The sequence below is a fragment of the Cyphomyrmex costatus genome, unplaced genomic scaffold (genome assembly GCF_001594065.2).
Source record: "Cyphomyrmex costatus isolate MS0001 unplaced genomic scaffold, Ccosl1.0 scaffold36, whole genome shotgun sequence".
Lineage (NCBI taxonomy): Eukaryota > Metazoa > Arthropoda > Insecta > Hymenoptera > Formicidae > Cyphomyrmex > Cyphomyrmex costatus.
The window spans coordinates 1460066-1482991 of record NW_017277774.1 but is presented as its reverse complement, the minus strand read 5'-3'; the positions used below and the strand labels follow the sequence as shown (position 1 = coordinate 1482991).

Sequence of the window (22926 nt, the reverse complement as noted above, 5' to 3'; positions counted from 1 at the left end):
GAGAGAGAGAGAGAGAGAGAGAGAGAGAGAGAGAGAGAGAGAGAGAGAGAGAGAGAGAGATATTGGTAAAAAAGTATTAATATAAAGCATTCAACTCTGTATAAATATAGCTATATAAATCTTGTATAAACTTTTCCTATTATTATATATCCTTCCTATTATATATCATAGATTTTCTATACGTTTTATTTTTTCATTTTCTACATTTAAGACAAAATTAAGACAGCGTTAAGAAATTACTGGCAAAAGCAGAAGTGAATGGAATAATAATGTAACGAATATCAATTCTTATTGGACCGCTAAATTTCAAATCGAATGAGACAATGCCCCACGTAACGTCTCGGAGCAAACGAAAACCGTTACTCCTCCCCTGGCACGAGCCAGCTTGTTCACGCATTTCTTAAGACGTTAGAAAGGCGAAGTCCGTTCAGCCCCAAGACGTTAGGGGAACCTAGTGGGGTATAACAATGACAACAAGAAGCTGAAACGTCGGTTATACCTCGAAACGGCAGCTGGCACGCGCTCATTCCGTATCGTAAGGAGGCATTCTTACCTTCTTCGCCCTTCTCCTTCGCCTTTCCTTCTCGATGGAGCGAGCACCCAAGGGGGAACCGGAGTCTCGAGAAGTTACCTCGATCCGGTGTACGATCATACCTGGACATTTAAATCGGAAACGCCACCCGGCAAACCACCTGAATTCTACCGAGGGGGCCTCCTTGATCTTGCAGTGTCGTCGGTAACGGGGGAGTTTCTTGACTTCTTGAACATTTCAAGGTTATATATTTCGCTGGCGTTTTTTGCTAGTAAAATTTATTAATTTTTATTCTTCATTTAACTCACAGCTATAATTCGCATAATTTTTTGTTTTTTTTTTTTTAATACTTTTGAATAAATTTGATTGAATACAATTAAAATGAGACAATTTGCTTATTTGTAAAATATCATTAGACAATCGTTTTATTGTTTTTCAAGCTTGTTAAATCAGATACGGTATCATTGTAAACGATACATTTTTAACGATGTCTGTATTAATAAAATACAACTGATAAGCTTTAACAAGCTTCATTGATTTTACTTTTATACGATACTCGTAGATAAATATAAATACAGAGATCAAATTGACCAGCGTAATTAATTCTATAAACCGTTAAATTAATATAATAAATTATTAAACACAAAAGTGCGACTGCATAAATTCTCAGTTTCCGAGTTCGATGCCGCAACTTCGCGTCCACGCCATTGAGGGCAGAGACCGTTGTTCCTATTTCCTTCCCCGAGGGAGGACGAAGGGCGTCGTAGAAGTTTTTGTGGCCTTTAATATCAGACGTTAGCGTTTCCCACCGCGAGAAGTCATGGGAACGTATTGGAGGAAGATCGTGCAGAGAGGACGTCTCTCGTGAAAAGTCTCGGAGATTTGCGACCGCACCTTGGGAAATTTCCTAACGATCGTCGATCTCGTATAAAGGAAACATCATTGATTGTTCACCTTTCTCCATTTCGTCAGACTATAAATCTGTACATGTTGTCTATATAAAACATGTATAATATGCTTTCCTACCGTTACAGTGGAAACGAATAATCGTAAATACAGGCGTTCTGAAAAGACACAGAGCTTAAATTTCGTCTTAAATTATATCCTTGTAGAATTTCGTCCCTTGCCTCGCTGCAAATGCAACACGAAGCGCGACCCGGACTGCCGCAACGTTAAACTTTCGAAAAACACCGGCGCTCATTATCGCGTGTTATCTGCAACGGCATGAATGGGAACCGAAATCGAAATGAAAACGGCGAGAAGGTCATGCTCACGTGTCAGGAATAACACAAGCGTGGCGTTGACCCACATTGTTTTTGAAACGCGATTAAACTCATTGAAAACGACCGAAGGTAGATTAATGGCGTCGGGGCGCGTAACCGCGAAAAGCGGGGCAAAAAGCGAAACAAATTTAACGAGCTGTGAATTATGAAAATCGGTGACAGGCCGCCGCTTTTAAATGCTCTCTCGCGCTCTCTCCGACTCGCGCCCTGCTGAGTAGGTTCTCACTCTTTCTCTCTCACCAGTTTGGTTTGGGCGCGTGCCAGTGTGTGTTGAATCGAAACGATTCGAATGCAAAATAATAATAAAACAGTGGGGCTCGTGGTAGGTGGGTGCGGTGGGCGTCGGGGGTGGGAAAGCGGGTAGACGACAGAGAGGCGGGGTCGGCAGCGCATTAACGCAATTAACCTCCAATTAATAACACATCAATTGACACCCGGTCAACTTGTTGCATCAGAGCAGGCCGATAATATGCTGAACGCGTGTGAACCGTGTGTGTACATATACGATGGGCCGCGCCGTGTGAGTACCCCGACGTACGTTTTGCTTGCGCGTGTGCGCGTGTCTACACGTTTGCGCTTAGGCAAGACCACGGACGTGGCTGTGTTTGTGCGGTTGCGGATGCGTGTTACGGCTACGAAGTATGTCTATACCCCCTACATATCGTCGTAGGCGTAATGACGAAACGAATGTTACAATAATTTTTATATACCGGGAGGGTGAAGTCGGTACGTGCCTAAGCGTCGGGCGTGCGTGTATACACGATGGACATGGACTGATGACCACAGTCGAGTTCCCATGCAACCCCCTGCGAGCACTCTCACCACATGACACCTACAGGGGGTGGAATTCCGATGCACATGCCACTGCTGTGTTACCTCGACAACACCATGTGGGGTAGGTACACCATATGATGCTCACGTAGGAACTATCTTCCTTCGTTTCTTCGGTAGTTTCACGAGGGGGACTAAAAATTGTGGCATACACGAGAATATGTAGCGGAATATAAGCTCGAACGTTCATTTCAAAATTTGTTCGCAGAAGTTGCATTGATTCTTCTTGAATCGATATTCGACTTGCGATTTTTCATACGTCGTCATCTACTTAAAAAAACGATTACTTGTTGTAATATTACCTTGAAGTTCCATCGAGGGTTCCCCATGCGTTAACTATCCTACGTATTACTTGCGGACCCTATCACTATATGCACTATAATCACGCTTTGAAATCTACCCACCTGCTTAAATGGTAAATACGATATGACGTGCAGGAAATGGTCATTGGTGACTTGCCGATGTGTGTTTTTCTTGTACTTTAATAGTCTCACTGATTTTATATGATATATTGAACTTCAAGACGACTTTATGCTTAATATATTCAATTAACTTCTGTATATTTTTTTTTCGTACACCGTTCTCTCTCATTCTAAAAAAAAAAAAAAACAATTCGTATTCTAACATAAGAAATAAAGAGAAACTCTCATTTTTTAAGTTTAAATTTAAAAGTATCTACCAAAAATCGGTCGTCGGATACTAGTAGCAGTAAGACCCTGTGTATTTCCCCCGTGTTTGCCTTGGTGAACGCACTTCTCGTGTGTAATTAGCTCGTCGCGTCTACTTCCGAATCGACGCAACAGTGGGAGAGTTCCTGAAGCCATTTCCGGCAGGGCACCGGCACCTTTTTGTTTTCCCCTTCTCGTCCCACGCATGACGGCACACGGGGAAGTACCGATCAAAAACGGGAAAGACAGAAGTTCGTCTGACCCCCCTCGAAGCGTCCCTTCCTATCCAGGTACAATCGTCGTCCCATAGACCTTATCGAGGTCGACACCATATGTCACTTCTGGAGTAACGAGCAGCAAGCGCTGCACCCCTCTAAAGTAATTGCCAACGGAACTGCCTAGTAATTTCTCGGAACGAATCGCTCCTCTTCGAGGAAGCGGCCGAGAACGCGCTAACTTGGCGTAATTGAACGTTTACGTAATAGTGATTCAAGTGCGCAATGAGGACGTGGATGATACTTCAAATACACGCGCGTATTTGCTCGTATTTCAATAATCTGTCTTCCTGTTACGCAATTTGCAGTTCTCGGTCTTCAAGAAAGAAAAATGTGTTATCTTTATGATGGGGTATCGTAACTTTATTCAATATGCTTCATTTCTAATATCATACAAATATTGTATTATGCATGTATATGTATATATACGTATATAATACAATATTAATTTTCACAAAATTATTCAATATTTAATAAACGACAAAAATAAGGTGTTAATATTCGGTATAAACAAGCAACGATTTATCAGTTGACAAATTTATTATAAAAAATTCATAATTAAACACGAAACGTTTCGACGCTTACTGCAGTCCTCTTCAGTCTCAAATACATAAAGATATCAAAATACATATAACAAATCAAATAATCTATGAGCTTTAACTCAGATGTCAAATGTTCTCTCTTAGTCAATTATAGAATAATTGATTAATATTTAATATTAATTTTCATAAAGACTTGATCTCAATAAAGCAAAATAAATGGAGAAAAAAAAATATTTTATTTGTAGAATGCAATTTTCATTAAACTTTCTTTACTTTGTGACACCTCACGCATTGTTCTCTACAAGCTCTTTTGACTTCTTGATACGTATTGGAATGAATATCCAGATATCCTCGTACGCAGGGTGTTTATGCGTAGACGAACTATGGAATATTGTCGGCTTATTGAGCGCAGGTGCTTTAAACTGCTCAGCTGTTGCTTCGAATCTCGCGTACATGTACACAAACGCGTGTGTTCGTGCACTGTATTAGTACGTATTCAAGCTCTATACTGTAACGCATACATGCAACTACACAAACGTCTCACTTACGCACTTATACGCAGCGTCAATTGAACTGCATGACGATCGAAGCTTCTAACAGGCCGTACCATTGACGAATGAAGAGCGATTATTTGCACGCGTGGAGACTACAACAAAAAAGGTTTCCATTAAAATATTTCGTGCCGAGTAAATAATTGTAATAACGACAATAACGAAATATTTGTCGCCTCATTATGACTTTGTAATAAAGTCGGTAATAGCGAGCGGCAAATGTATGAACAAAATGAGGATATAAAGATCGGCTACATATAATATATAAATATAAAGGCGTAGAAGACTTTTATTTTTCTCATCCAAGCAAGCCAGATGGACCTGGTCTATGATCAAGCGAGCAATGAGTGGACTATCAATTACATTTTGTGCCCCCCTTTCTATCACCGGGTATATCGACCGACGACGGTATGTGTCTCCCGATGAAGACCATTTCTAGGCGGAACTGCTTATGTATCGAATAAGATATTCAACGCAAGTAATTTTCTTATGGTCGCTTCTCAGGCGAACCACCCCCTTCTTCGCTAACCCCCTCGGAAACTCACTATACTTTGAGTTTTTGCCTCTATCGGTCGCAGGGTGTTCGGACGAGGGTGAAACATATTGCTTGCAACTGTCACCCGTGGTCTGCTCTTCTTCTTCGTCGCCGCCGCGCCGTCGTCGCCCTCGCCGTGGTCGATCACTGTATTTTTAACCGATAACACTTCGCACTCCTTTCTCGTATTCTATCGTACCGTGACGTCATCTTGCATAAAATTAATGTATTTTTTTTCCATTGTCCACATTTTGAAAAATAAGAAATGTTTCCTACAAATTCAACTTTTAAGGATCTATCGTGAAATATATGCACTGAGAAAAAAGTTTACTAAATTTTAATAAATATTTCTTTAAATAGTTTTAGCGGAATATTTACTAAATGTAATTATTAGATATGTATTTATATTAGATACAAGAATCATTAATTTAATTCAATTATGATTACTTTTATTTATTTAAATACTCATATTTATTTAAGTAAATATTCCGCTAGGACCACATTTAAAGAAATATTTATTAAAGTTTAAGAAATTTTTTTCCGATATGTGTATGTTTAAACATAAGAGGTTACGATAAAATATATAATATTGACAAAAAGAGAGCGTATTACGTGCGTTTTTATTGTACGCACGTTTTTATTTTCTATGAAAAAAAATTTGCAAAGAACATATTATAATTACGAGGATTAATGATGCATCTGTAACAGATTCTCTTTCACCATTCTTACCGTATATTCGATTTGCGGTTAAAATAAGATAAGCTAATAATAAGAGGAAACGACAAGTGTACACACCGTGGAGTACTTCCTATCTACGGAAACGACGTTTCTTTCAATGCAACAGTCTATATACAGCGCTCAAAATACTCTACCGTGTGCTATTATCGTACCTCTGAATCGATTCTCTTATTATATATATATATAGACAAGCGATATTCGTTTAGCCGGCACAGATCGCTAAGATGAATTGTTGTCTTTTTATTTCAGACGGTGTATCGGAGAATTGAGGCCACGAAAATCGAGACGAGGGAGCGAGGGGCACTTAGCCCTTTGGCGAGCTCGAAGGATGCAGCTCCCAGGAGGGAGCACGAGAATTCCGCCCGCGAGAATACCGGCTTCCCTTCTGGTTATCATCAACGGGAACAACATCGCAACAATTACCGGGAATAAACGCATCGGTAGCAACAGCGGCGGTCCCGGTTACAACAATTACCGTAGCAGAAGTAGTAAGAAGCACGACAGCAGCGGATACAGACTCGATAACGAATCGAACCTTCCAAAGAAGACCCGCCATCTCGAGACGAGGGCGAACGGCCGACATCAAGTCACCGAGCAGCAGCCTCAGCCGTTGGCGTCACCTCTACGGCGGAAGGTGCGGGGCGAGGAATAGTGAAAAGAAAGCACAGAAAAAGCGAGGAACGACGGAAGAAGAAGAAGAGGAAGCGCGAGAGAAGGAGAAGAAGAAGAGGAGGAAGCAGGAGTTTGCCGGGAAAGAGAAGGGTGCCGGCGTCGTCGTCGTTGGCGGCGGCGGCGGAAAAAGCAGAGGAGGAGGAGGAGGCGGTGGCGGCGAAGACGGCGAAAAAGAAGGAGGAGAAGAAGACCGAGAAGGAGACGGCAAAGGCGAAAGAAGTGGAGAGGCGGCGGTGGTGGTCGGTGGTGGACAAGGTGGGGAGCATTAACAAGAAGGAATACAGAGGAAAGGCAGCTGTAGTAGGGGTACCGAAGAGACTACACAGTGCAGAAGCCGAGGTAGCGCACTGAGCCACGAGGGGCTATTCGAGCGAGAAGGGGAGGGTGACAAGAAGCACTGGCGGGGAGGGGACGAGGCCTTCGGGGGGCCGACCAACCAGACGGCCGATGATGTCATCGGAGGAGGAGACCGAGTGTTTCGCCCTCTACGGAGCAACCACGGAAAGCAAGCAACAGCAACTCTTGAAGAAGCAGAAGCGCACCAGACAGCGCGTGGACGCCGGCGAGCCGCGCAACAGCTACTCGAGTATACCGAACTTTAGCTCCCGGCCATCCTTCCTCGGTGGTGGTTTATACGGCTCGCTCTTCAGTGGTACCGGACCACCGTCGCATCAACAATCGCAACAACAGCAGCAACAGCCGCAGCAACACCACCAGTCACAATCGCAACAACAACAGCAACAGCTCCAGCAACAGGCTGGAGCGACTGGCAGCCAAAGTCATTTAGGTACAGCTACGACGGGTCCTACTACTCAGCAGCATTCCGCCCACGCGGCCTTCGGCTTCTTCGGGGCTCCGGGCTTCGGCCCCGCCAAGATGCTGAACGAGTTATTAGGAAGGCAGGTCAAACAAGCAAGTGACGCTGGCGGATCACCGCCAGAGGGCGGTCACGGGATGACCGGTGCCGGCATGGATACTGTTTCGAATTTGCAACCGGGCGCCGTAGTTAATTGTGATGATCCCGCTACGGCCGACCTCACGCAGCACATGTTACGCGACATGCTTCTGCAAGGGCGCAAACTCTCCGCTCTCGGCGTGCAGGAACAACCGAACAATAACAACAGTATACATAATAACAACAATAATAATACTACCGCGGAATTACTTAAATCACAGCATCAGCAGAGTCCCCAACAGCATCAACAACAAAACAGTGATAGTGCGCGCAGTGGAACAGTGCAGAGTGGCGGGGAGGAGAGTGGTGATGGTAATAACGTCGTGAATAGCGCGAATCACAGTGATCGTGATACCGTGATGCCGGGCGATGCTGAAGACAGCGCTGAGGATGCTGCTTCCGCGGCACGTGCGATGGAGGAGGCTTTTGCCGAAGCCGGTATGGAACCAGGAGCGAACTTAGATGGATCGGATTGCGAGCAAAGCCTACCTCCTAGCCCACCGGCACCTAGATCGGGCTCCGTTAAAGAAGAACTACAAGAGTCGCTGAATATGAAACGTAGCCCCAGTCATTCTCCTTGTCCGATCGTGCCAAAAACCGAAACGAACTCTCCAACGACAGAGATTAAACGCGCTCGTGTGGAGAACATCGTCAGCACGATGCGCAGTAGTCCGGCGCTTCAGCCGGCAACGGTAAATGGTTGCAAGAAGCGCAAGCTTTATCAACCGCAGCAACAGACGGTGCATCACGTTCTCCAGCATAGTGTCAATGATACCATGATGGACGACGATGACGAGAGCGAAGAGGAGGAGGACCCGGCAACGATCAGACAGAAACGGGAGGAGAAAGATAACTTGAAAATACAATTAAAAATGTTGCACGAGCAATTGGCGGAAATGCAACAAAAGTATATGGAACTCTCCAGTAGAATGGAGCCAGATACAAGTGAGAGCGGCGACGCGCCACCCAGTCCTCAACCCACTCATCAACCACAACCACCACCAAGACCGCCACGACCTCATCCACCGCCGTACACCAACGGCCTCCCGACCCTCCCACCTGATCACCCCCACGCAGCAGCTGCTGCTATGTATCACATGGGCCATAAACTTTATTTTGAACAACAACATGCTGCCCTTGAGAGAATGAAACAACATCAAGAAGCGGCTGTGCGGCAGCAGCAACAGCAACAACAGCAGCAGCAACAGCAGCAGCAGCAGCAGCAGCAACAACAGCAGCAGCAGCAGCAGCAGCAGCAACATCAACGACAGAGTTCGCCACCGCCACCAAGCCAACCTCAGCAACAGAGCCAGAACAACACTGGTCCTCCGACGCCGCAGACGCCGCAAATGCAAACAGCCAGTACGCCTATTCAACATAAAGACTTCCAAGAAAGGTTAAACGTCTTCAGGGGTGCCGCCGCAGCAGCCAGCTCGTCCGGTCCTCATATCACCGGTGCCGATTTGGAAGGCCTGGCGGATATCTTGAAGACGGAAATAACTTCTTCTTTAACAAATTTGATTGACAGCATAGTATCAAGGTTCGTGCAACAGAGGAGGTTTCTCGGTAAGCAAAACGAGGCAGCGCAGGCTGCTGCAGAGCAGCTCAATAAGGACCTTCTTTTGGCGAGCCAAATGCTCGAAAGAAAATCGCCCAGGACGAAAGTAGTTGATAGAGGAGCTCCACAACCACCCGGTGGCCCAAACGGGCCACGGGGGCCCCTCAACAGTGGGCCCCCTCCTCCACAACCCACGGGGTTTTCACAAATCGGGTCCATAGGTGGTGTACCCCATGGCCCTCATACTGGCCCCACGGAAAACAATCTTAACCAGATGAATCAGCTGCCCTCGCATGCAAGGCCGAGCGTTGGAATGTTTCAGACCCCAAAACCACCGACGATATACGCCATGGCCTCCATGCAAGCGCAGCAACAACAACAACACCAACAGCAACATCAACAACAACGCGAGCAACATCAAAGGGAGCAACAACAACGCGACCAATATTGCAATATGAGAGGTGACGAAAGAGAAAACAGGGACTCGGAACAAAATGAAGCTCTGTCACTCGTCATGACGCCGAAGAAAAAACGTCATAAGGTAAGCATTACAACTTGTCAGATTTAATATATATTGATATAAGTTAATATAAATTTATATATTTAGAATTATGATAATATTAATATAAATTGATTAAAATTAATATTAATTTTTAATTTTATAATTTTAATTTATATAAATTGTACACATTTATACATATATAAAAAAGATATTAACTTTGAGTCATTCATAATGTTTGAATAACTTTATTTTTTTAATATGATAATTTTAATATGTATAAATATATATATGTATGTATAAATTGTACAAATCTTTATATGTAAAAAGATATTAACTTCAAGTTGTTCATAATGTTCGAATAATGTTACGTAAATTGAAGTCACAATAAAGTTATAGCGAAAGTATTATAAAAGTATTATAAAAAATTCTGATACGAATTTGGATTGATGAGAATAAATATATTTAAATAAGAAAAATTATATATTCAGATTTTAGTACAGAAAAAATGTTACGATTGTCACAACCAGAAATAATGATAATTTTCCATCAATACATTTGGTTGTGATAACCGTAAGATGGACATATCATAACTGTTAAGATATAACATCTTACGATCATCTCAATCGTATTATATTACAGTTCTTATAACCAAAAAATGTATTGGTGACTTTTGATCGTGGCAATCATAGCTACTTTTTGCGTGAGTGCTTATATATTTCCACGTGAATTTATATATATAGCTGATTCTGTAAACCGTGCGCCGAAATTTAATACTCTTATATAAAGATATTTTTGACATAAAAAATTATTAAATTACTTGTCAAAATTAATAAGTAATATTACTACTCTGGTTCTGTTCATGATTGCGTTTCAAGATCGAAAAAGAATTAAGCATGGAAATATTTAAGCACTAAGATCCGTTTTGATCGAATATAAGATTTCTGTCATTCAATTAAAAAATATTACAATCTCTTAATTTTTATTCAATTAAAAAGTAGACTCTCGAAAATTTCAAATTACAAGAATAAAAAGGGCTAATGAGAGTAAATTCGCTGTTAATGGTGCGATATAAAAAGTATATTGTAGTAAATAAAAAACAACGAGAAAATTAATACAAAACTATACGTTTCGGCTTACATCCGAGCCATCTTCAGTAGTCAAGTCGCAAATAATTAAATTAATTTTTATTATTTTTATTCTTATATGCTTTTATAAAATAGTTATAAGTACAATTAATTTATATTAATTATGTGCAAATGATAATAAAAGTCTAACTAAAAAAAATACTAATTAGTACGGTTTACAGGTGACGGATACGAGAATTACTCCGAGAACGGTATCCCGAATCCTAGCGCAGGAGGGAAACGGATCTCAAGGAGGTAGTGATAGTCCCCCGCCTCCTCCACCACCGAGACCCTACCATGCGCCACCGATGCTGCCGGTGTCCCTGCCAACCAGTGTAGCGATACCAAATCCAAGCCTCCACGAGAGTCAGGTGTTCTCGCCCTATTCGCCGTTTTTCAACCCACACGCGAGTCATCCTGGTCAAGTACCACCTCCGGGGCCACATCATTTACCCGCGAGTCCTCCGGGTGGAGGTGTAGAACTCAGGGATTCCCCTCCACTGCCCCATCCGCCAGCTATGTTGCATCCAGCTTTGTTGGCGGCAGCCCAGCACGGCAGTCCGGACTACGGACACCTTAGGATGGACAGCAATGACCGAGCTAGCGACTGTAATTCCGGCGACATCAGCTACGATGGAATTCAGCCTACAATATCCTTTGCTAATACTCATATGCTAAAAAGCAAATTTAGTAATATAATGCTCTGCAATTTTATAGAATTTTACAAAATTCTATAAAATTTTACAAAAGTTTCTTCAGATAATATTTGTAAGAGAGAGAATTTTGATATATATTTATTATAATTAAAACGCGCAAACAAAATGGATATTAATCATTCATCTCTATAGATAATATTAATATTTAAAATGAAAGAGTATTATCTGTTAAAATGAAAAAATGTTATCTGAAGATTAATTCGTGTGTCGAAAAGAATTTAGAAATACCAGAGAAAACAGTTAAGATACTCAGGGATATTTTATGACATAGAGGAGAAACGAAACTCGCGCGCGAAAAGTTTAGGTTGTAGCGGTGAGTTTTTTGAGAGAGAAAAAGCCGGCAAAATGGCTCGCTCGCTTGTAAGGCGGCTCGAGCGAGGAAGCTCGGACGAATGTTAGATTAGTTTGGTACGGAGTTAGCCTAATGTTGGCTGCACCTACGAGTAGAGTTTGTCCAGCAACAACGCATCGAACCGAAAGTTCTTTGCCTACCTCGGCCCACCCTCGGCCTGCAGTCTCACCCAACTTCGCAAGCCAATAATCTGTCCCGCAATTTCGCAATTCAGCCTGAGCATTTCGCGAACTCTACATTTCGAGCGTCTCCTCGGTTTATCCTAGCTAGGCTACTTTTGCTGATCTCGACGATACGAGCCTTTGTAAAGCTATACTTCTAAGCATCGATTTTTAACCTCAATTTTTCATCTCATATTCCGATGTGCGAAAGAAAGATGTTTCATTTGTTATATTTATATCACATTTTAGTACGGAAGCACTTGATAGAGTATCATACATAATAGAACAAAAATATTATTAGAACTAAAAATCGAGCTTATTAGAAACAAATTTGCGATGTTTGATCAATCGCATTTTTTGCTATTTTTCAGTAATTTATCGCAATTTTTAAATATTCATAAATCATGATAAATGTTTAATATAATATGTTTAATATACATGACATAGCAATTAATAATAAAAATTTATAGATTAATGTGGCAAATAATTCTTTAGATTCGCTGAATGATTTGAGAAACATTATAAATTTGTAACAATTAAAAGGAGCTCATATTTGTGAAATATTCGCGTGTCCAAATTTTATTAAAAAATGTTCTTGACCTTTTCCAAATTGATTAAAATAGCCGCGATTGCATCCGGTTAAAGTGCACTCTTAGTATCGTCAGAAAATGATCATCGAACGGTTCACCAGCTCGATTATCGTGCATGATCCACCCCGTCGCGGCTTGCTTCTGAGTTACCGAAAGAGCGTGTAGAAATCCGGTGGCTTGCGAATCGAGAGTTCGCCTCGGTGCAGCGAGGAAAAAAAGGCGAGTGTCGCGCGGGTTCGTGTGAGCGCCGATCGTCCGATGCAATGTCGGAACTGCATCGGCGTGTTGGACCGGGTCGCTCGATCGGGTAGCGTGCCGTTCTTTGCCGCCTTTTTAGTCGGCCTTTGATGTAAAATCAATGGCGCATTTTTTTCACTCCCTCCTCTCTCTTGGGGTAGGTCGAGCGCGTTGTGCATCGCCGTGACACGATCTGCTGTTCCGCGCTCCTCCGGACGCACCATCCTAGTCTCATCGCGGTTCTCGCTGGCATTTGATGCATCCGAATTCATTTTGTTGCCTACGCCCTCTTTCTCTTTACTTTTCCTTCTTTTTTTTTCTTTTCGACAAAATCTATCCCAAATTTTTTAGCTCGAGATTAATGCGAGATTATGTGCTGATACTTCACATTTATAATATCGAGTATAAGGTTACACGTTTTAAGTAAATCAAATTGCAAGAGCAATGGCATAGCAGAGTCGCGCGAATTAATCGAATAAGATTGCGATGAAACCACATGTAGAGATCCTATTACCAATATAAGGAGTCGGTAAGGCTTCTGCTGAGGATACGGCCAATCGTAGATCAACTTCCCAGTAAGAACCCTTCTATCTCTCATCTACCCTTGCGATAATCGCAATTTGTACGATTTCTGATCCGATTCGATACGCAAGAAAACACGACTATATTTGAGATACTCAGACGTCCGAGAAACGAATCGACTTTCTCTCTCCGGCACTTTTCTCTTCTAGCTTAATCCTTTTTTCATTGCGAGGAACTCTTCTTCTTCACATTTCTCTTGTATTTCTATATGTTTATATATATTCATGTACATTGCAAAATGGTATATCCTTAACCGCGGTGAACTCGTCGACGCTGACGCCGATGCATCTGAGGAAGGCGAAGCTGATGTTCTTCTGGGTCAGGTACCCATCCTCGGCCGTCCTTAAGATGTACTTCCCCGACATCAAGTTTAATAAAAACAATACAGCGCAGCTGGTCAAGTGGTTCTCCAACTTCCGGTGAGTAATGTATATTATTCTGAATTTATAATAACACAAAGTCTTTCTAAATTGTGCATCATTTTACGCGAGCGATTGTCTCTCCAGCAATATTCTATATAGTTCTCGTTTTCAAATAGCGCGTACGCGAGAAATCAAAATCTTAAAAATATCTTATCACGAGATACGTTCGTATTCAAGAGAGGTATTTTTATAGACACTTTAATGTTTCAATAAACGAATATATGATAAAGCGCATTCTCTTCCAAACTGAAATTATTTATCTATCCAGATTGAAATCTTGATGTATGCAATTGATTCGCGAACGTCATTCCGATCTTAAATTGAGGATTGCTTTCGATGCGGTTACTGCTATTGAACGGATAACCAAATTCACAAGAGCGAGTAGACGATCATGTAGAAAATCTCAAGGATTTAGTGGACAGCCGTGTCGCCACACCCCCTACATAACCTCGGACATTTTCGATCTCGTGCGGTACTCCCTGGAAAGAATGAAATCGTGGAAGACGTTTCTGATAACAGAGGCGCGTTTCGTGTATGCAAACGAGAACGAGGTTTTCGAGGGATCGACCACTCCCTTTGCAGAAGCGGTCAGAGCCCAAGAGACGAGAGTCACGATGGGTGTGTCCGAATCTTAATTACCCTCTCTCGTAGAGCAGCTGGGGATAAGTAACGCTACCTACATAGCATCAGGTATAGAAGCGTAGGAGGCCGGTAGGTACCGACGCATACTGTCCGGCAGGCATTAGTCTGATTATAATTAGGCTGAGTACAGTACAGATCCAAGATACAAGGTGGTCGAAGGCGGATCGCGCGCGTGCCCTCGTCGTTACATTATTACCGCTTTCTTATCGCGAGATATGTCCACTCTCGTGAAAATCGTAAGTCCTTCGCGCGGTGGCATCGTGTGCTGCTTTCATAATTACGGCATGGAGACACCACGTGTCTGGGATATGCTCTAAATGAAAAATGCATATGCGATGATAAATAAAACGTTAACGAGCAAGCGCTTAGTTGTGCCGAGTAGTTGAGTTAATTACAATATCTTGTATTGCGTACCGTCAGCCGACTGAAGCGTTTCTAGAGTAACTTTTACTGTCACTTTCATTTTAATGTCGTTTGGCTTCAAGTAAGTACGCGGAGTACGAATCGTACGGTTGTACCAAGATAATCAAGCGGGATATCATACACGTGAAATTGCGAAAACAAAAAATAGAAGGATTCTGTTCATTTTGATAACGACGCGAACATCGTTGTTAATTATCAGTCTATTGTTCTGTGCAACTTTATTCAGTGGGCCTATCCAAAAAGAGTAAAATCGCGGATAAAAGAGCAAGTACGTGGTCTGTTTGCGAAACTTCCAAATGTCCGGTGAAATTGCACGCTCGTATTTCACGGTACGCACAAAGCTAATTACCGCTTCGACATATTTCGGTACATTTGGCCCGAGGGTTTTTTTTGCCCCCTCGCCATTCCATCCACCTACTCGCTAGTATCTCCAAAGTCTTTCTTAATGAGATTTGTTGTGTCTTGCACTTTAAAACTCCCTGTAGACTAAAATTTTCGTAAGCAAACCGAATAGTTACTTCTTTATTAATTTAAAAATCAAAAATCCAAAAAATCATACGTTTCAAGTGGTATGTTGAATAGCGTAATGTGACTTGCTTGTATCGATATATTATAACTGTGAACATGCTTTCTAAATATATAGAACATGTTAGTCATATCATGATATGATCAATAGTTTCCATTTATTTTTCTTGTATAAGATATATCTGTCGATATATATTAATTTTTGAAAGTACATATTGATAATTTATAGTAATATTCTATTTCTGTTTTTTATTTATTAAAAAGACAAGATTTTAATTTATATTATTTTCCTAATAAGAGAGTTTTAAAACAATTCGGGAGAGTTCTTTATAATTTCCTATTATATTTATTCCTATAATCAAAATGGCATGAGACGTGCTTGAAAATTTTCTTAAGAAAAGTTAATTAAAAGAAATTTCGAAGATGTCTATTTTATTTCACTAGTCTCTGCATGGAATTCTTTCTTTTCCCAGCTAATCACGTAAAGGTTTGTCCCGTAACTTTTTCCTTCTTTTTCTCTACCAGCCGTTGTCGCGCGTGCTCGATCTGATAGCCTAATGCACGGCTTCCTATGCGGAAATGCCTCGCTACATTATTCTACGCTCCTACGTGCGCGGTCGATCCTCCACCCCTTTTCCCACCCTAGATCGTCGTTGTACTTTTGTCACGAGAATGGGCCGAGACCATCGTCGCTGCCACCTGCTATGTCGATTATTATATCGTTGTCTCGTTCCCTCTATAAAATATACAAATCGTCGATTAGATGGCTAAGCGCGTTCTTAGTGATTGATCAATCTCCAACTATTGATTCATTGATATTAAAGGCACGATAAATACAACAAAGGAAAAAAGAGCGCAAAAATTCTATTTTTTTCCTCCGATAATGTAACACGAATGTTGTTTCCCCCTAGTTACAATATTTATGGATATTCCTCGCGTACGGTTGTTGGCAAAGTTTTTATAAAAGGAAGCAATGAAATTAGTTATCGCCGTCCTGGTATTTAACTAAAAATACAAGGGGCATACTTATCAGAAAATACTGAGAATACCTGACATAATATAGTAAACGTGATTTTTATAAATAGGGTCATATATTAATGACAACGCATATAACAACAATTTCTGTAATCATAACATTTTCTTCAATGATATCATTTATCATTGTACATCCCTCGACGCAATAGATGTCGGAGAAAATCAGAGAAGAGACAGATAAAAAGAAAGAGAGAGAGGCAAAGAAGAATAGAGCGAGAAGTAGAGTGATAGAAAAAGAGCGGCAACGAGAGACGGTGGCCGAGCACAAAGCGATCGTTCGCACCCTATTTTCTCACGCTCACGCTCGCGTCGAATCGAAAGCACGTCCGATATCTTACGGAGACTCGTTGACGTCGCGCGTACATCATCGGACCTGCTTATACCGACGATATTGACAGCCTTCGTTCGATGAAGCACGCCGTGGGGGATGATTGGGGTCGTCTACGATCCAGGGTACAATGTGTGCGCGTGTTCACGTCTGCGGTGTGTGTGCGCGCGTGTACCCGTCTCTATCACCTCGCATCTCTCCCTGTCCGTCCATCCGTCCGTCTGTCTGTCGGTCGACCGATCGGTCGGTTCATTCCTACTCTCCACCCCCGCGAACGCGAAAAAGAGAAAGAGAGAGAGAGAGAGAGAGAGAGAGAAAGAGAGATGTGCGGGTGGACTCGGGTTCGTTCGTTATCAGATCCTACGGTAGGACACGCGACTGAGGTAGCAGATCCTATCTGCAGGACGGAAGAAATTTTATGTCGTATAATGGACAACGAACACACACACACGACACGGTTCTAACCGGACGGTGAATCTACTTCGCGCGAAAAACCCGGATCACCTCGGAACGTGTACGAGCAACGATTTTCCACTTTTAGATGGTGCGCGCATCGTTCATTTTTACAAGTTCTGCACTTGACACTTAATTGAAAATTTCTTCACCTTCGTAACATAAAATTTAGTTTTTGAGGAATAATTGCTTCAAAAGAAGTTACTTTTTTATTGCGATATCTCTGATAAATAACTGTAAATATTTCATTCATCTGCCGAGCATTTTCCGATTTATTCGATTATATGCTAAAATACTTTTTTCGTATCGTTTATGGACCGTGAATTGAGAAGAAATTTATAAACGGAATTTAATCTGGTTAACTATATAAATAGCATCTCTTCGGGGAAACTGTAAAGCGGAGACTGCGGAGAGTAGCAATATCTTCGATAAAGAGGCTTCCAAGTGGTGGCGGTTGACGAGAAAACGCGAGCTAATAGCTCGGCCACGGACAGAATAACATAATGTTGCGGGAAGAGTGAAGAAGACAGCGCGAGAGGGAGAAAGTACACGATATAAATGAAGAATCGAAAGCTCTCGAGTGTCGAATAATAAAGTCCACGATAAATTTACCCAGTCACGCTTTCAAGGGGTTGCTTATCGCCGCGAAATACTCAATAATTCTCTTAAAGGGAGCACGGCTGGCTCCACGTGTTCTTTCTTTCTCTAATTTCTTCTTCGACTCACTCTTATCAGCCGACAATCGTTTCGTAGGCGGACATTACCGTGTCGCTGCTCGTCTGTGGAGCGTACGTCGTAGCGTGGTCGGGGTAATGACGCGGTAATTTTCTAAACACAAATTTCCTTTTTCAACCCTTATCTTGCCCGTCGGACACGTGACCGGTCGTTAGCGTTCGTTTTCCTCCTTCGTGCGGTCTGTCCGCGCGTTCTTAGTAACAACCGGCTACCCCGACATGCACCTCTCCCACGCTTCCAAGTAAAACGCACTTTGCTTATATCAAGCATGATCTTCTCACCTAGTGACATGCTATTATCGAGAGGCCCCCGCATTAAAAATTTTTACTTATTTATTACGTAGTATGTGCGATCAACAATTAGAATAATTATAAGTACACAAAATAAGAAGATAATATTAAATTTCTAGTTATGAGTGAATGCGTATTGGTCGTTAAAATAATATGCTCATAACAGTCAAATTTATTTTCAATATATAATAGATTAATATACAAAAAAATTTAACTTTTTTCTAAATATTTGATCGCTCTATCATGTATATTTAAACACACAAACACATACAGAAATGAAAAAAACACTATATGTCTTCCATGTGATTACTATCATCTCTTTACGATTGATATAAAGGATTAGATTAATATCTGAGATTTTGCTGAGGCAACTACATCTTTTCCATTTGAGAAATTTTGCCAGGTATCATTAAATGATAATCTCGTGGCAAATCGACAAATATGCGAGGTCCGAATTTTCGACAACTTCTGTACACTTAGCTAAATAATTCCAGCACTACGCACCTCGCATAATCGTTCGAAAAGGAAAGTCAGAAAAGGAAGAAGCTAATCGAGCGAGAGCGAAATACGGAGGAAACAAGAGATTCTGAGAAAAATGAGCAAGTAAAATCCTTTGAGACAAAAGTTACCGCGAGGTGGTAGGATCAGAAGGTACGCATCGAAATGAAGAAGGCAGTCGAGGAGGGTGATTTAGAGAAAGGGGATAGACAGCGGGCTACATCTTGGCCGTTTCTACCCCGTTAATGAACAGAAAGAAACTTTGGTCTTTGACTTTAGGGGTACCTATAGTAGTCTTGTCGAGAGCACTGCAGCCAGACCCTCGAAGAAAAAGAAGTATTGAGGAAGAAGACTAAATGCTGCATCTCTCGGTACTTACAAAGGAATATCCGCAAGGGAATACACAGTCAGATGTGTATGCTTCTTTGCGTGCAACAAGATTGCCTGTATGAATAAATTCAAATATATAAACTTGTTCGTGTAAGGTACACAGAGTACATTAAGAAAATAACTGGGGAAATTCACAGCAGTTTCTTGATTAAGGTTTCAGCGTTCATCATGTTACACAGAATAATAGCTCCTTGCTGTTCTTACCTTTTGCTCGCCTCTGATTCTTTCCGCGTAGTTATTCACAATACCGACGCATTATATACAATTAGTGGTAGACTTTCACTTCCTTTCATTATTATGCAAGCAACCTCGTTCTTGTTAAATTACAAGAAAATCGTTATCGCAATCTCGTCTTTGTAAAAATTTATATATTAAAATCGTACACTATGTAGATAAACTATGTCATTAGATTTGTCATTTTTTTTTTATCGGACGTTTATATTTTAAAATACTTTAACGAACTGTTATCATTTCCGTTTCCTTTCGACACACTTAGTACTTACAAAATCCATTTCGAGATAAAATGTTCCTTTCTCTAAATTCTCAGCATATAACAATGTTATGTCATATTTGAAAAATAAGCTTTCATCAGCGTATCAATGAATCTTGCACGCTGGAAACTATATGCATCGAAAAAATTAAATATTATTATATCGTCAATAATACATTATTGATATAATAAAAAATAGTTAAGATTTATATTTTATAATTATTGTACATTAATTTTGTATCTATTTATGATTCCCACGTATAGAATAATTTAAATATATAATATTAATATATAAAGGAAATAGAAAGCTAAAAAAATTTCAAGCTTTATAATTTAAAAAATTTTTAAACTTACGACGTATCGAAATTTTTTCTTATATTATTACCTCTATACTTTATTATAATATATTAAATCTAATATTACGATAATATGTTAATTGACATGAACAGCTTGCGATTTTTAAGAATCCTAGAGAATTGATTTTTTAAAGAATAAGTAATTTGGTTTGCCGCTAGAAGTAGATGAAGCACCTTGCATCGGACGAGGTATACCCCATACGTGGTGGTTGTGCGTGTAAACGGTAGTCACTTAATTAAAAATTACTTAATTACGTTCTTGGCACTAATTAGGTACGCTTGGTTCTCTCTTAGCCGTGCACCACGACTACCTTACCACCACAGCTACTTCTTTCTCTCCCGCTCTCTGCCCATCTCACTTCTATCCCAACCCCTCCAACTACATCACCCTTTAGCTGCCTCTTCTACCATCTCTTAACACCCTCTTCCGTCTCTACACTCCGTTCGCATCTACTCGTCAGCGAGGTCTCTGTCTTGGTTGCAGTTTTCAGTCTCTTTTTTTCAGTCGCTCCTTTCTCGGAGAGGTTTCTCTCTTCAACCTTCTTTCTCTTTTAAACGAATATCGAATCACCGACAAGCTAACTTTCCTGCGGCGCATGCATACCGTGAAATCCCGAGTAACGTTGGACTGCTTCTTGAACTACCGGTAGATTCAACAACTTTTCAAATACCGCCATGTGTCGTCAACTGAGTCGCCGACTACTATAATATTCTCACGGACTCAACTTTGCGAATATACTTACGCTTTATTCGCGAACAAATTGTTAATGTTTCTGAATATTTGACTGAAACGTAGCGATTAATATATCGACATTAATATATATATATATATACACGTACAGATCGTTAAATTATAATGCGTTACGGGATTGCATTCTCATTTCTTCGTTCCGATGAACGCAGGGTAGTTACGGTAATAATTGACTGAAATTGTTCGTATTAAACATTCACATATGATTTAACACACGAACGATCAGAAAGAATGAAAATCCTGATAAGCACGGATGAACGCGGAGGAACGGGCTTACGAGGCCCATCCTCGTGAAATGTCAGTATCGTAACATAAGGGGTTCCCGCTGGCGTTGCAGCAGGCAATGGTGATGTAGTGTCGGTTCTTCTCGAATTTTTTGATAATGAACGCAAGTACGAGAAATACGACCAGTATTGGCTGAGCCGCAGACAATACTGTGGCCGCAGGGCTATCGCGGGAGGAACAACGATGAAGGCGGGGGTAGGCTGGAGGTTTCGCGGGAGGCGGCAGGGAGATTGAGGTGACATGCGGGGAGGGAAAAAGGAGCAGGAGCTAAGAGCGAGGGAGGGGGAGGGTGACGGCAACGGAGGCTTTATAGGGGATGTAAGCATCGCTACTGCAAGGCTAATCCGCCGCTATGAGCTGCTACTTGCAGCATGAGTACGGTACACTCTCTGTCAAAGATTTCTCTAAAGCGAATCTCTTTTCCGGTTGTTGCTGGACAATTAAAAAGAGTTCATTGAACCTTGCGCGACTATAAATGTATTTTCGAAATTGTGAATTAAAATGTCCGAGTTTCTATTTCCATGTTCTTAGCGTGATACAAACAGCGATCTTACTGAAATTGTAAAGAGCAAACAGAGAAGGAAAAATAGAAAGTGTATTTAGAAATCATTAAAAATATTAGCTTCGAATTGTGTTACATAATGTATTAATATTATTATGTTAAGTATCATTATTATGTTAAATGTAATTTGCATTTCTATATTAGAAGTAGATTTAAAATGTGCTAAGTATGACGCTTAAGTTTTCATCGAATTCACCAAACTCTTTGCATATCCAACACATTACAGAATAATCATTAGAATATTAATTATTTCATATATTTACAATATTGGCGAACTTCTTTTCTGTATGCATTATCATAATAGATGGCATAGATTTTTAATCTTATTGTTCAACAGAATAGAATCCTTCATAGTAAATTACATTGAAATTATCTCTTTGGTGATATATAGTTTTAATATCTCTAAGAAATATACTATAGTCTCGAGTTCGGTAACACTAGGAAGAACTACTTGGCACAATGCCTGCTTTTCTTTCGACAGTCTCATTTAAACGTGCTATTTAGGATGTATTACTTATGTAGAAGATCCAAATGCGAAAATACAAAATCGTCGTAAATGCGAAGATTTAGATCGATTAATGATTTTATCATAATTTAATTTTAACGAAGAAAATCTTAATATACGTCGACAATGTCAATCGCGCGTAACGTGAAATTAATCCGTTCGAGATTCAAAATTTTATCACTCCTGCAATTTTAGCAGTCGCGATGACCGGCTGAAAAAAATCATCGTGGGTAAAGATTAAAAAATGAGTTACCCGGGAAACTGCAACCGGTAATCCATTACGTCACGTCCATCGCCAATGCCACCCATTTGCTGCACCCTGTCCCTCCCATCTGCCCCTCACATGCAGTCAGCGACGACCCCATGCCAGTCATCCAGACGGCCGCCACTGTTTTTCATCCCCGCGATTCGGAAGATCTCTGCGTGGGCGTGTGTGTGATTCGCGTGTGCACGCAGCACACATATATTCGCGCGTGAGATCCTAGACACGCGCGACAACGCGCGCGCGCGCCGCACGAATCTCCGCGAAAAATGCGATATGATAATGTTCCCAGCGTTTCGCTCTAATCGGCTTTGTATCCGCCTGTGACGGCTCTTGTGGACGAAGGGGTTGCGGCGGGATATCGGAAGTACTAAACGGACGGCTGGCGCAGCGGGACGCGGAACGCGGGGGATATACGGTCGGGATCCTGGGGGCAGTCAAGAGAGGCGAGCCTGTGCCAGCCTCCATGAAGGATTTAATTTACATCCACCGGCGAAAAACGCGGAAAACAGTTTATCAAAAAAGTTACCGCGCAGACTCGAGCAGACTAGAGTGAACGAGCGAGAGAGG

General features: G+C 41.3%; 2 protein-coding genes across 2 annotated transcripts in view; both read left to right on the top strand.

The window, feature by feature from the left end:
- LOC108776377 (uncharacterized) overlaps positions 1-6467 on the top strand; it is a 100612-nt gene extending 94145 nt beyond the window's left edge. The window contains exon 5 of the mRNA XM_018542976.1: positions 6205-6467. Within this exon, the coding sequence (XP_018398478.1) occupies positions 6205-6387 (183 nt within the window). The 3' untranslated portion in view covers positions 6388-6467. The remainder of the gene's footprint in view (positions 1-6204) is intronic.
- Positions 6468-6646: 179 nt separating this feature from the next.
- LOC108776515 (homeobox protein prospero) overlaps positions 6647-22926 on the top strand; it is a 28362-nt gene continuing 12082 nt past the window's right edge. The window contains exons 1-3 of the mRNA XM_018543159.1: positions 6647-9681; positions 10937-11416; positions 13669-13823. Of these exons, the coding sequence (XP_018398661.1) occupies positions 7075-9681; positions 10937-11416; positions 13669-13823 (3242 nt within the window). The 5' untranslated portion in view covers positions 6647-7074. The remainder of the gene's footprint in view (positions 9682-10936; positions 11417-13668; positions 13824-22926) is intronic.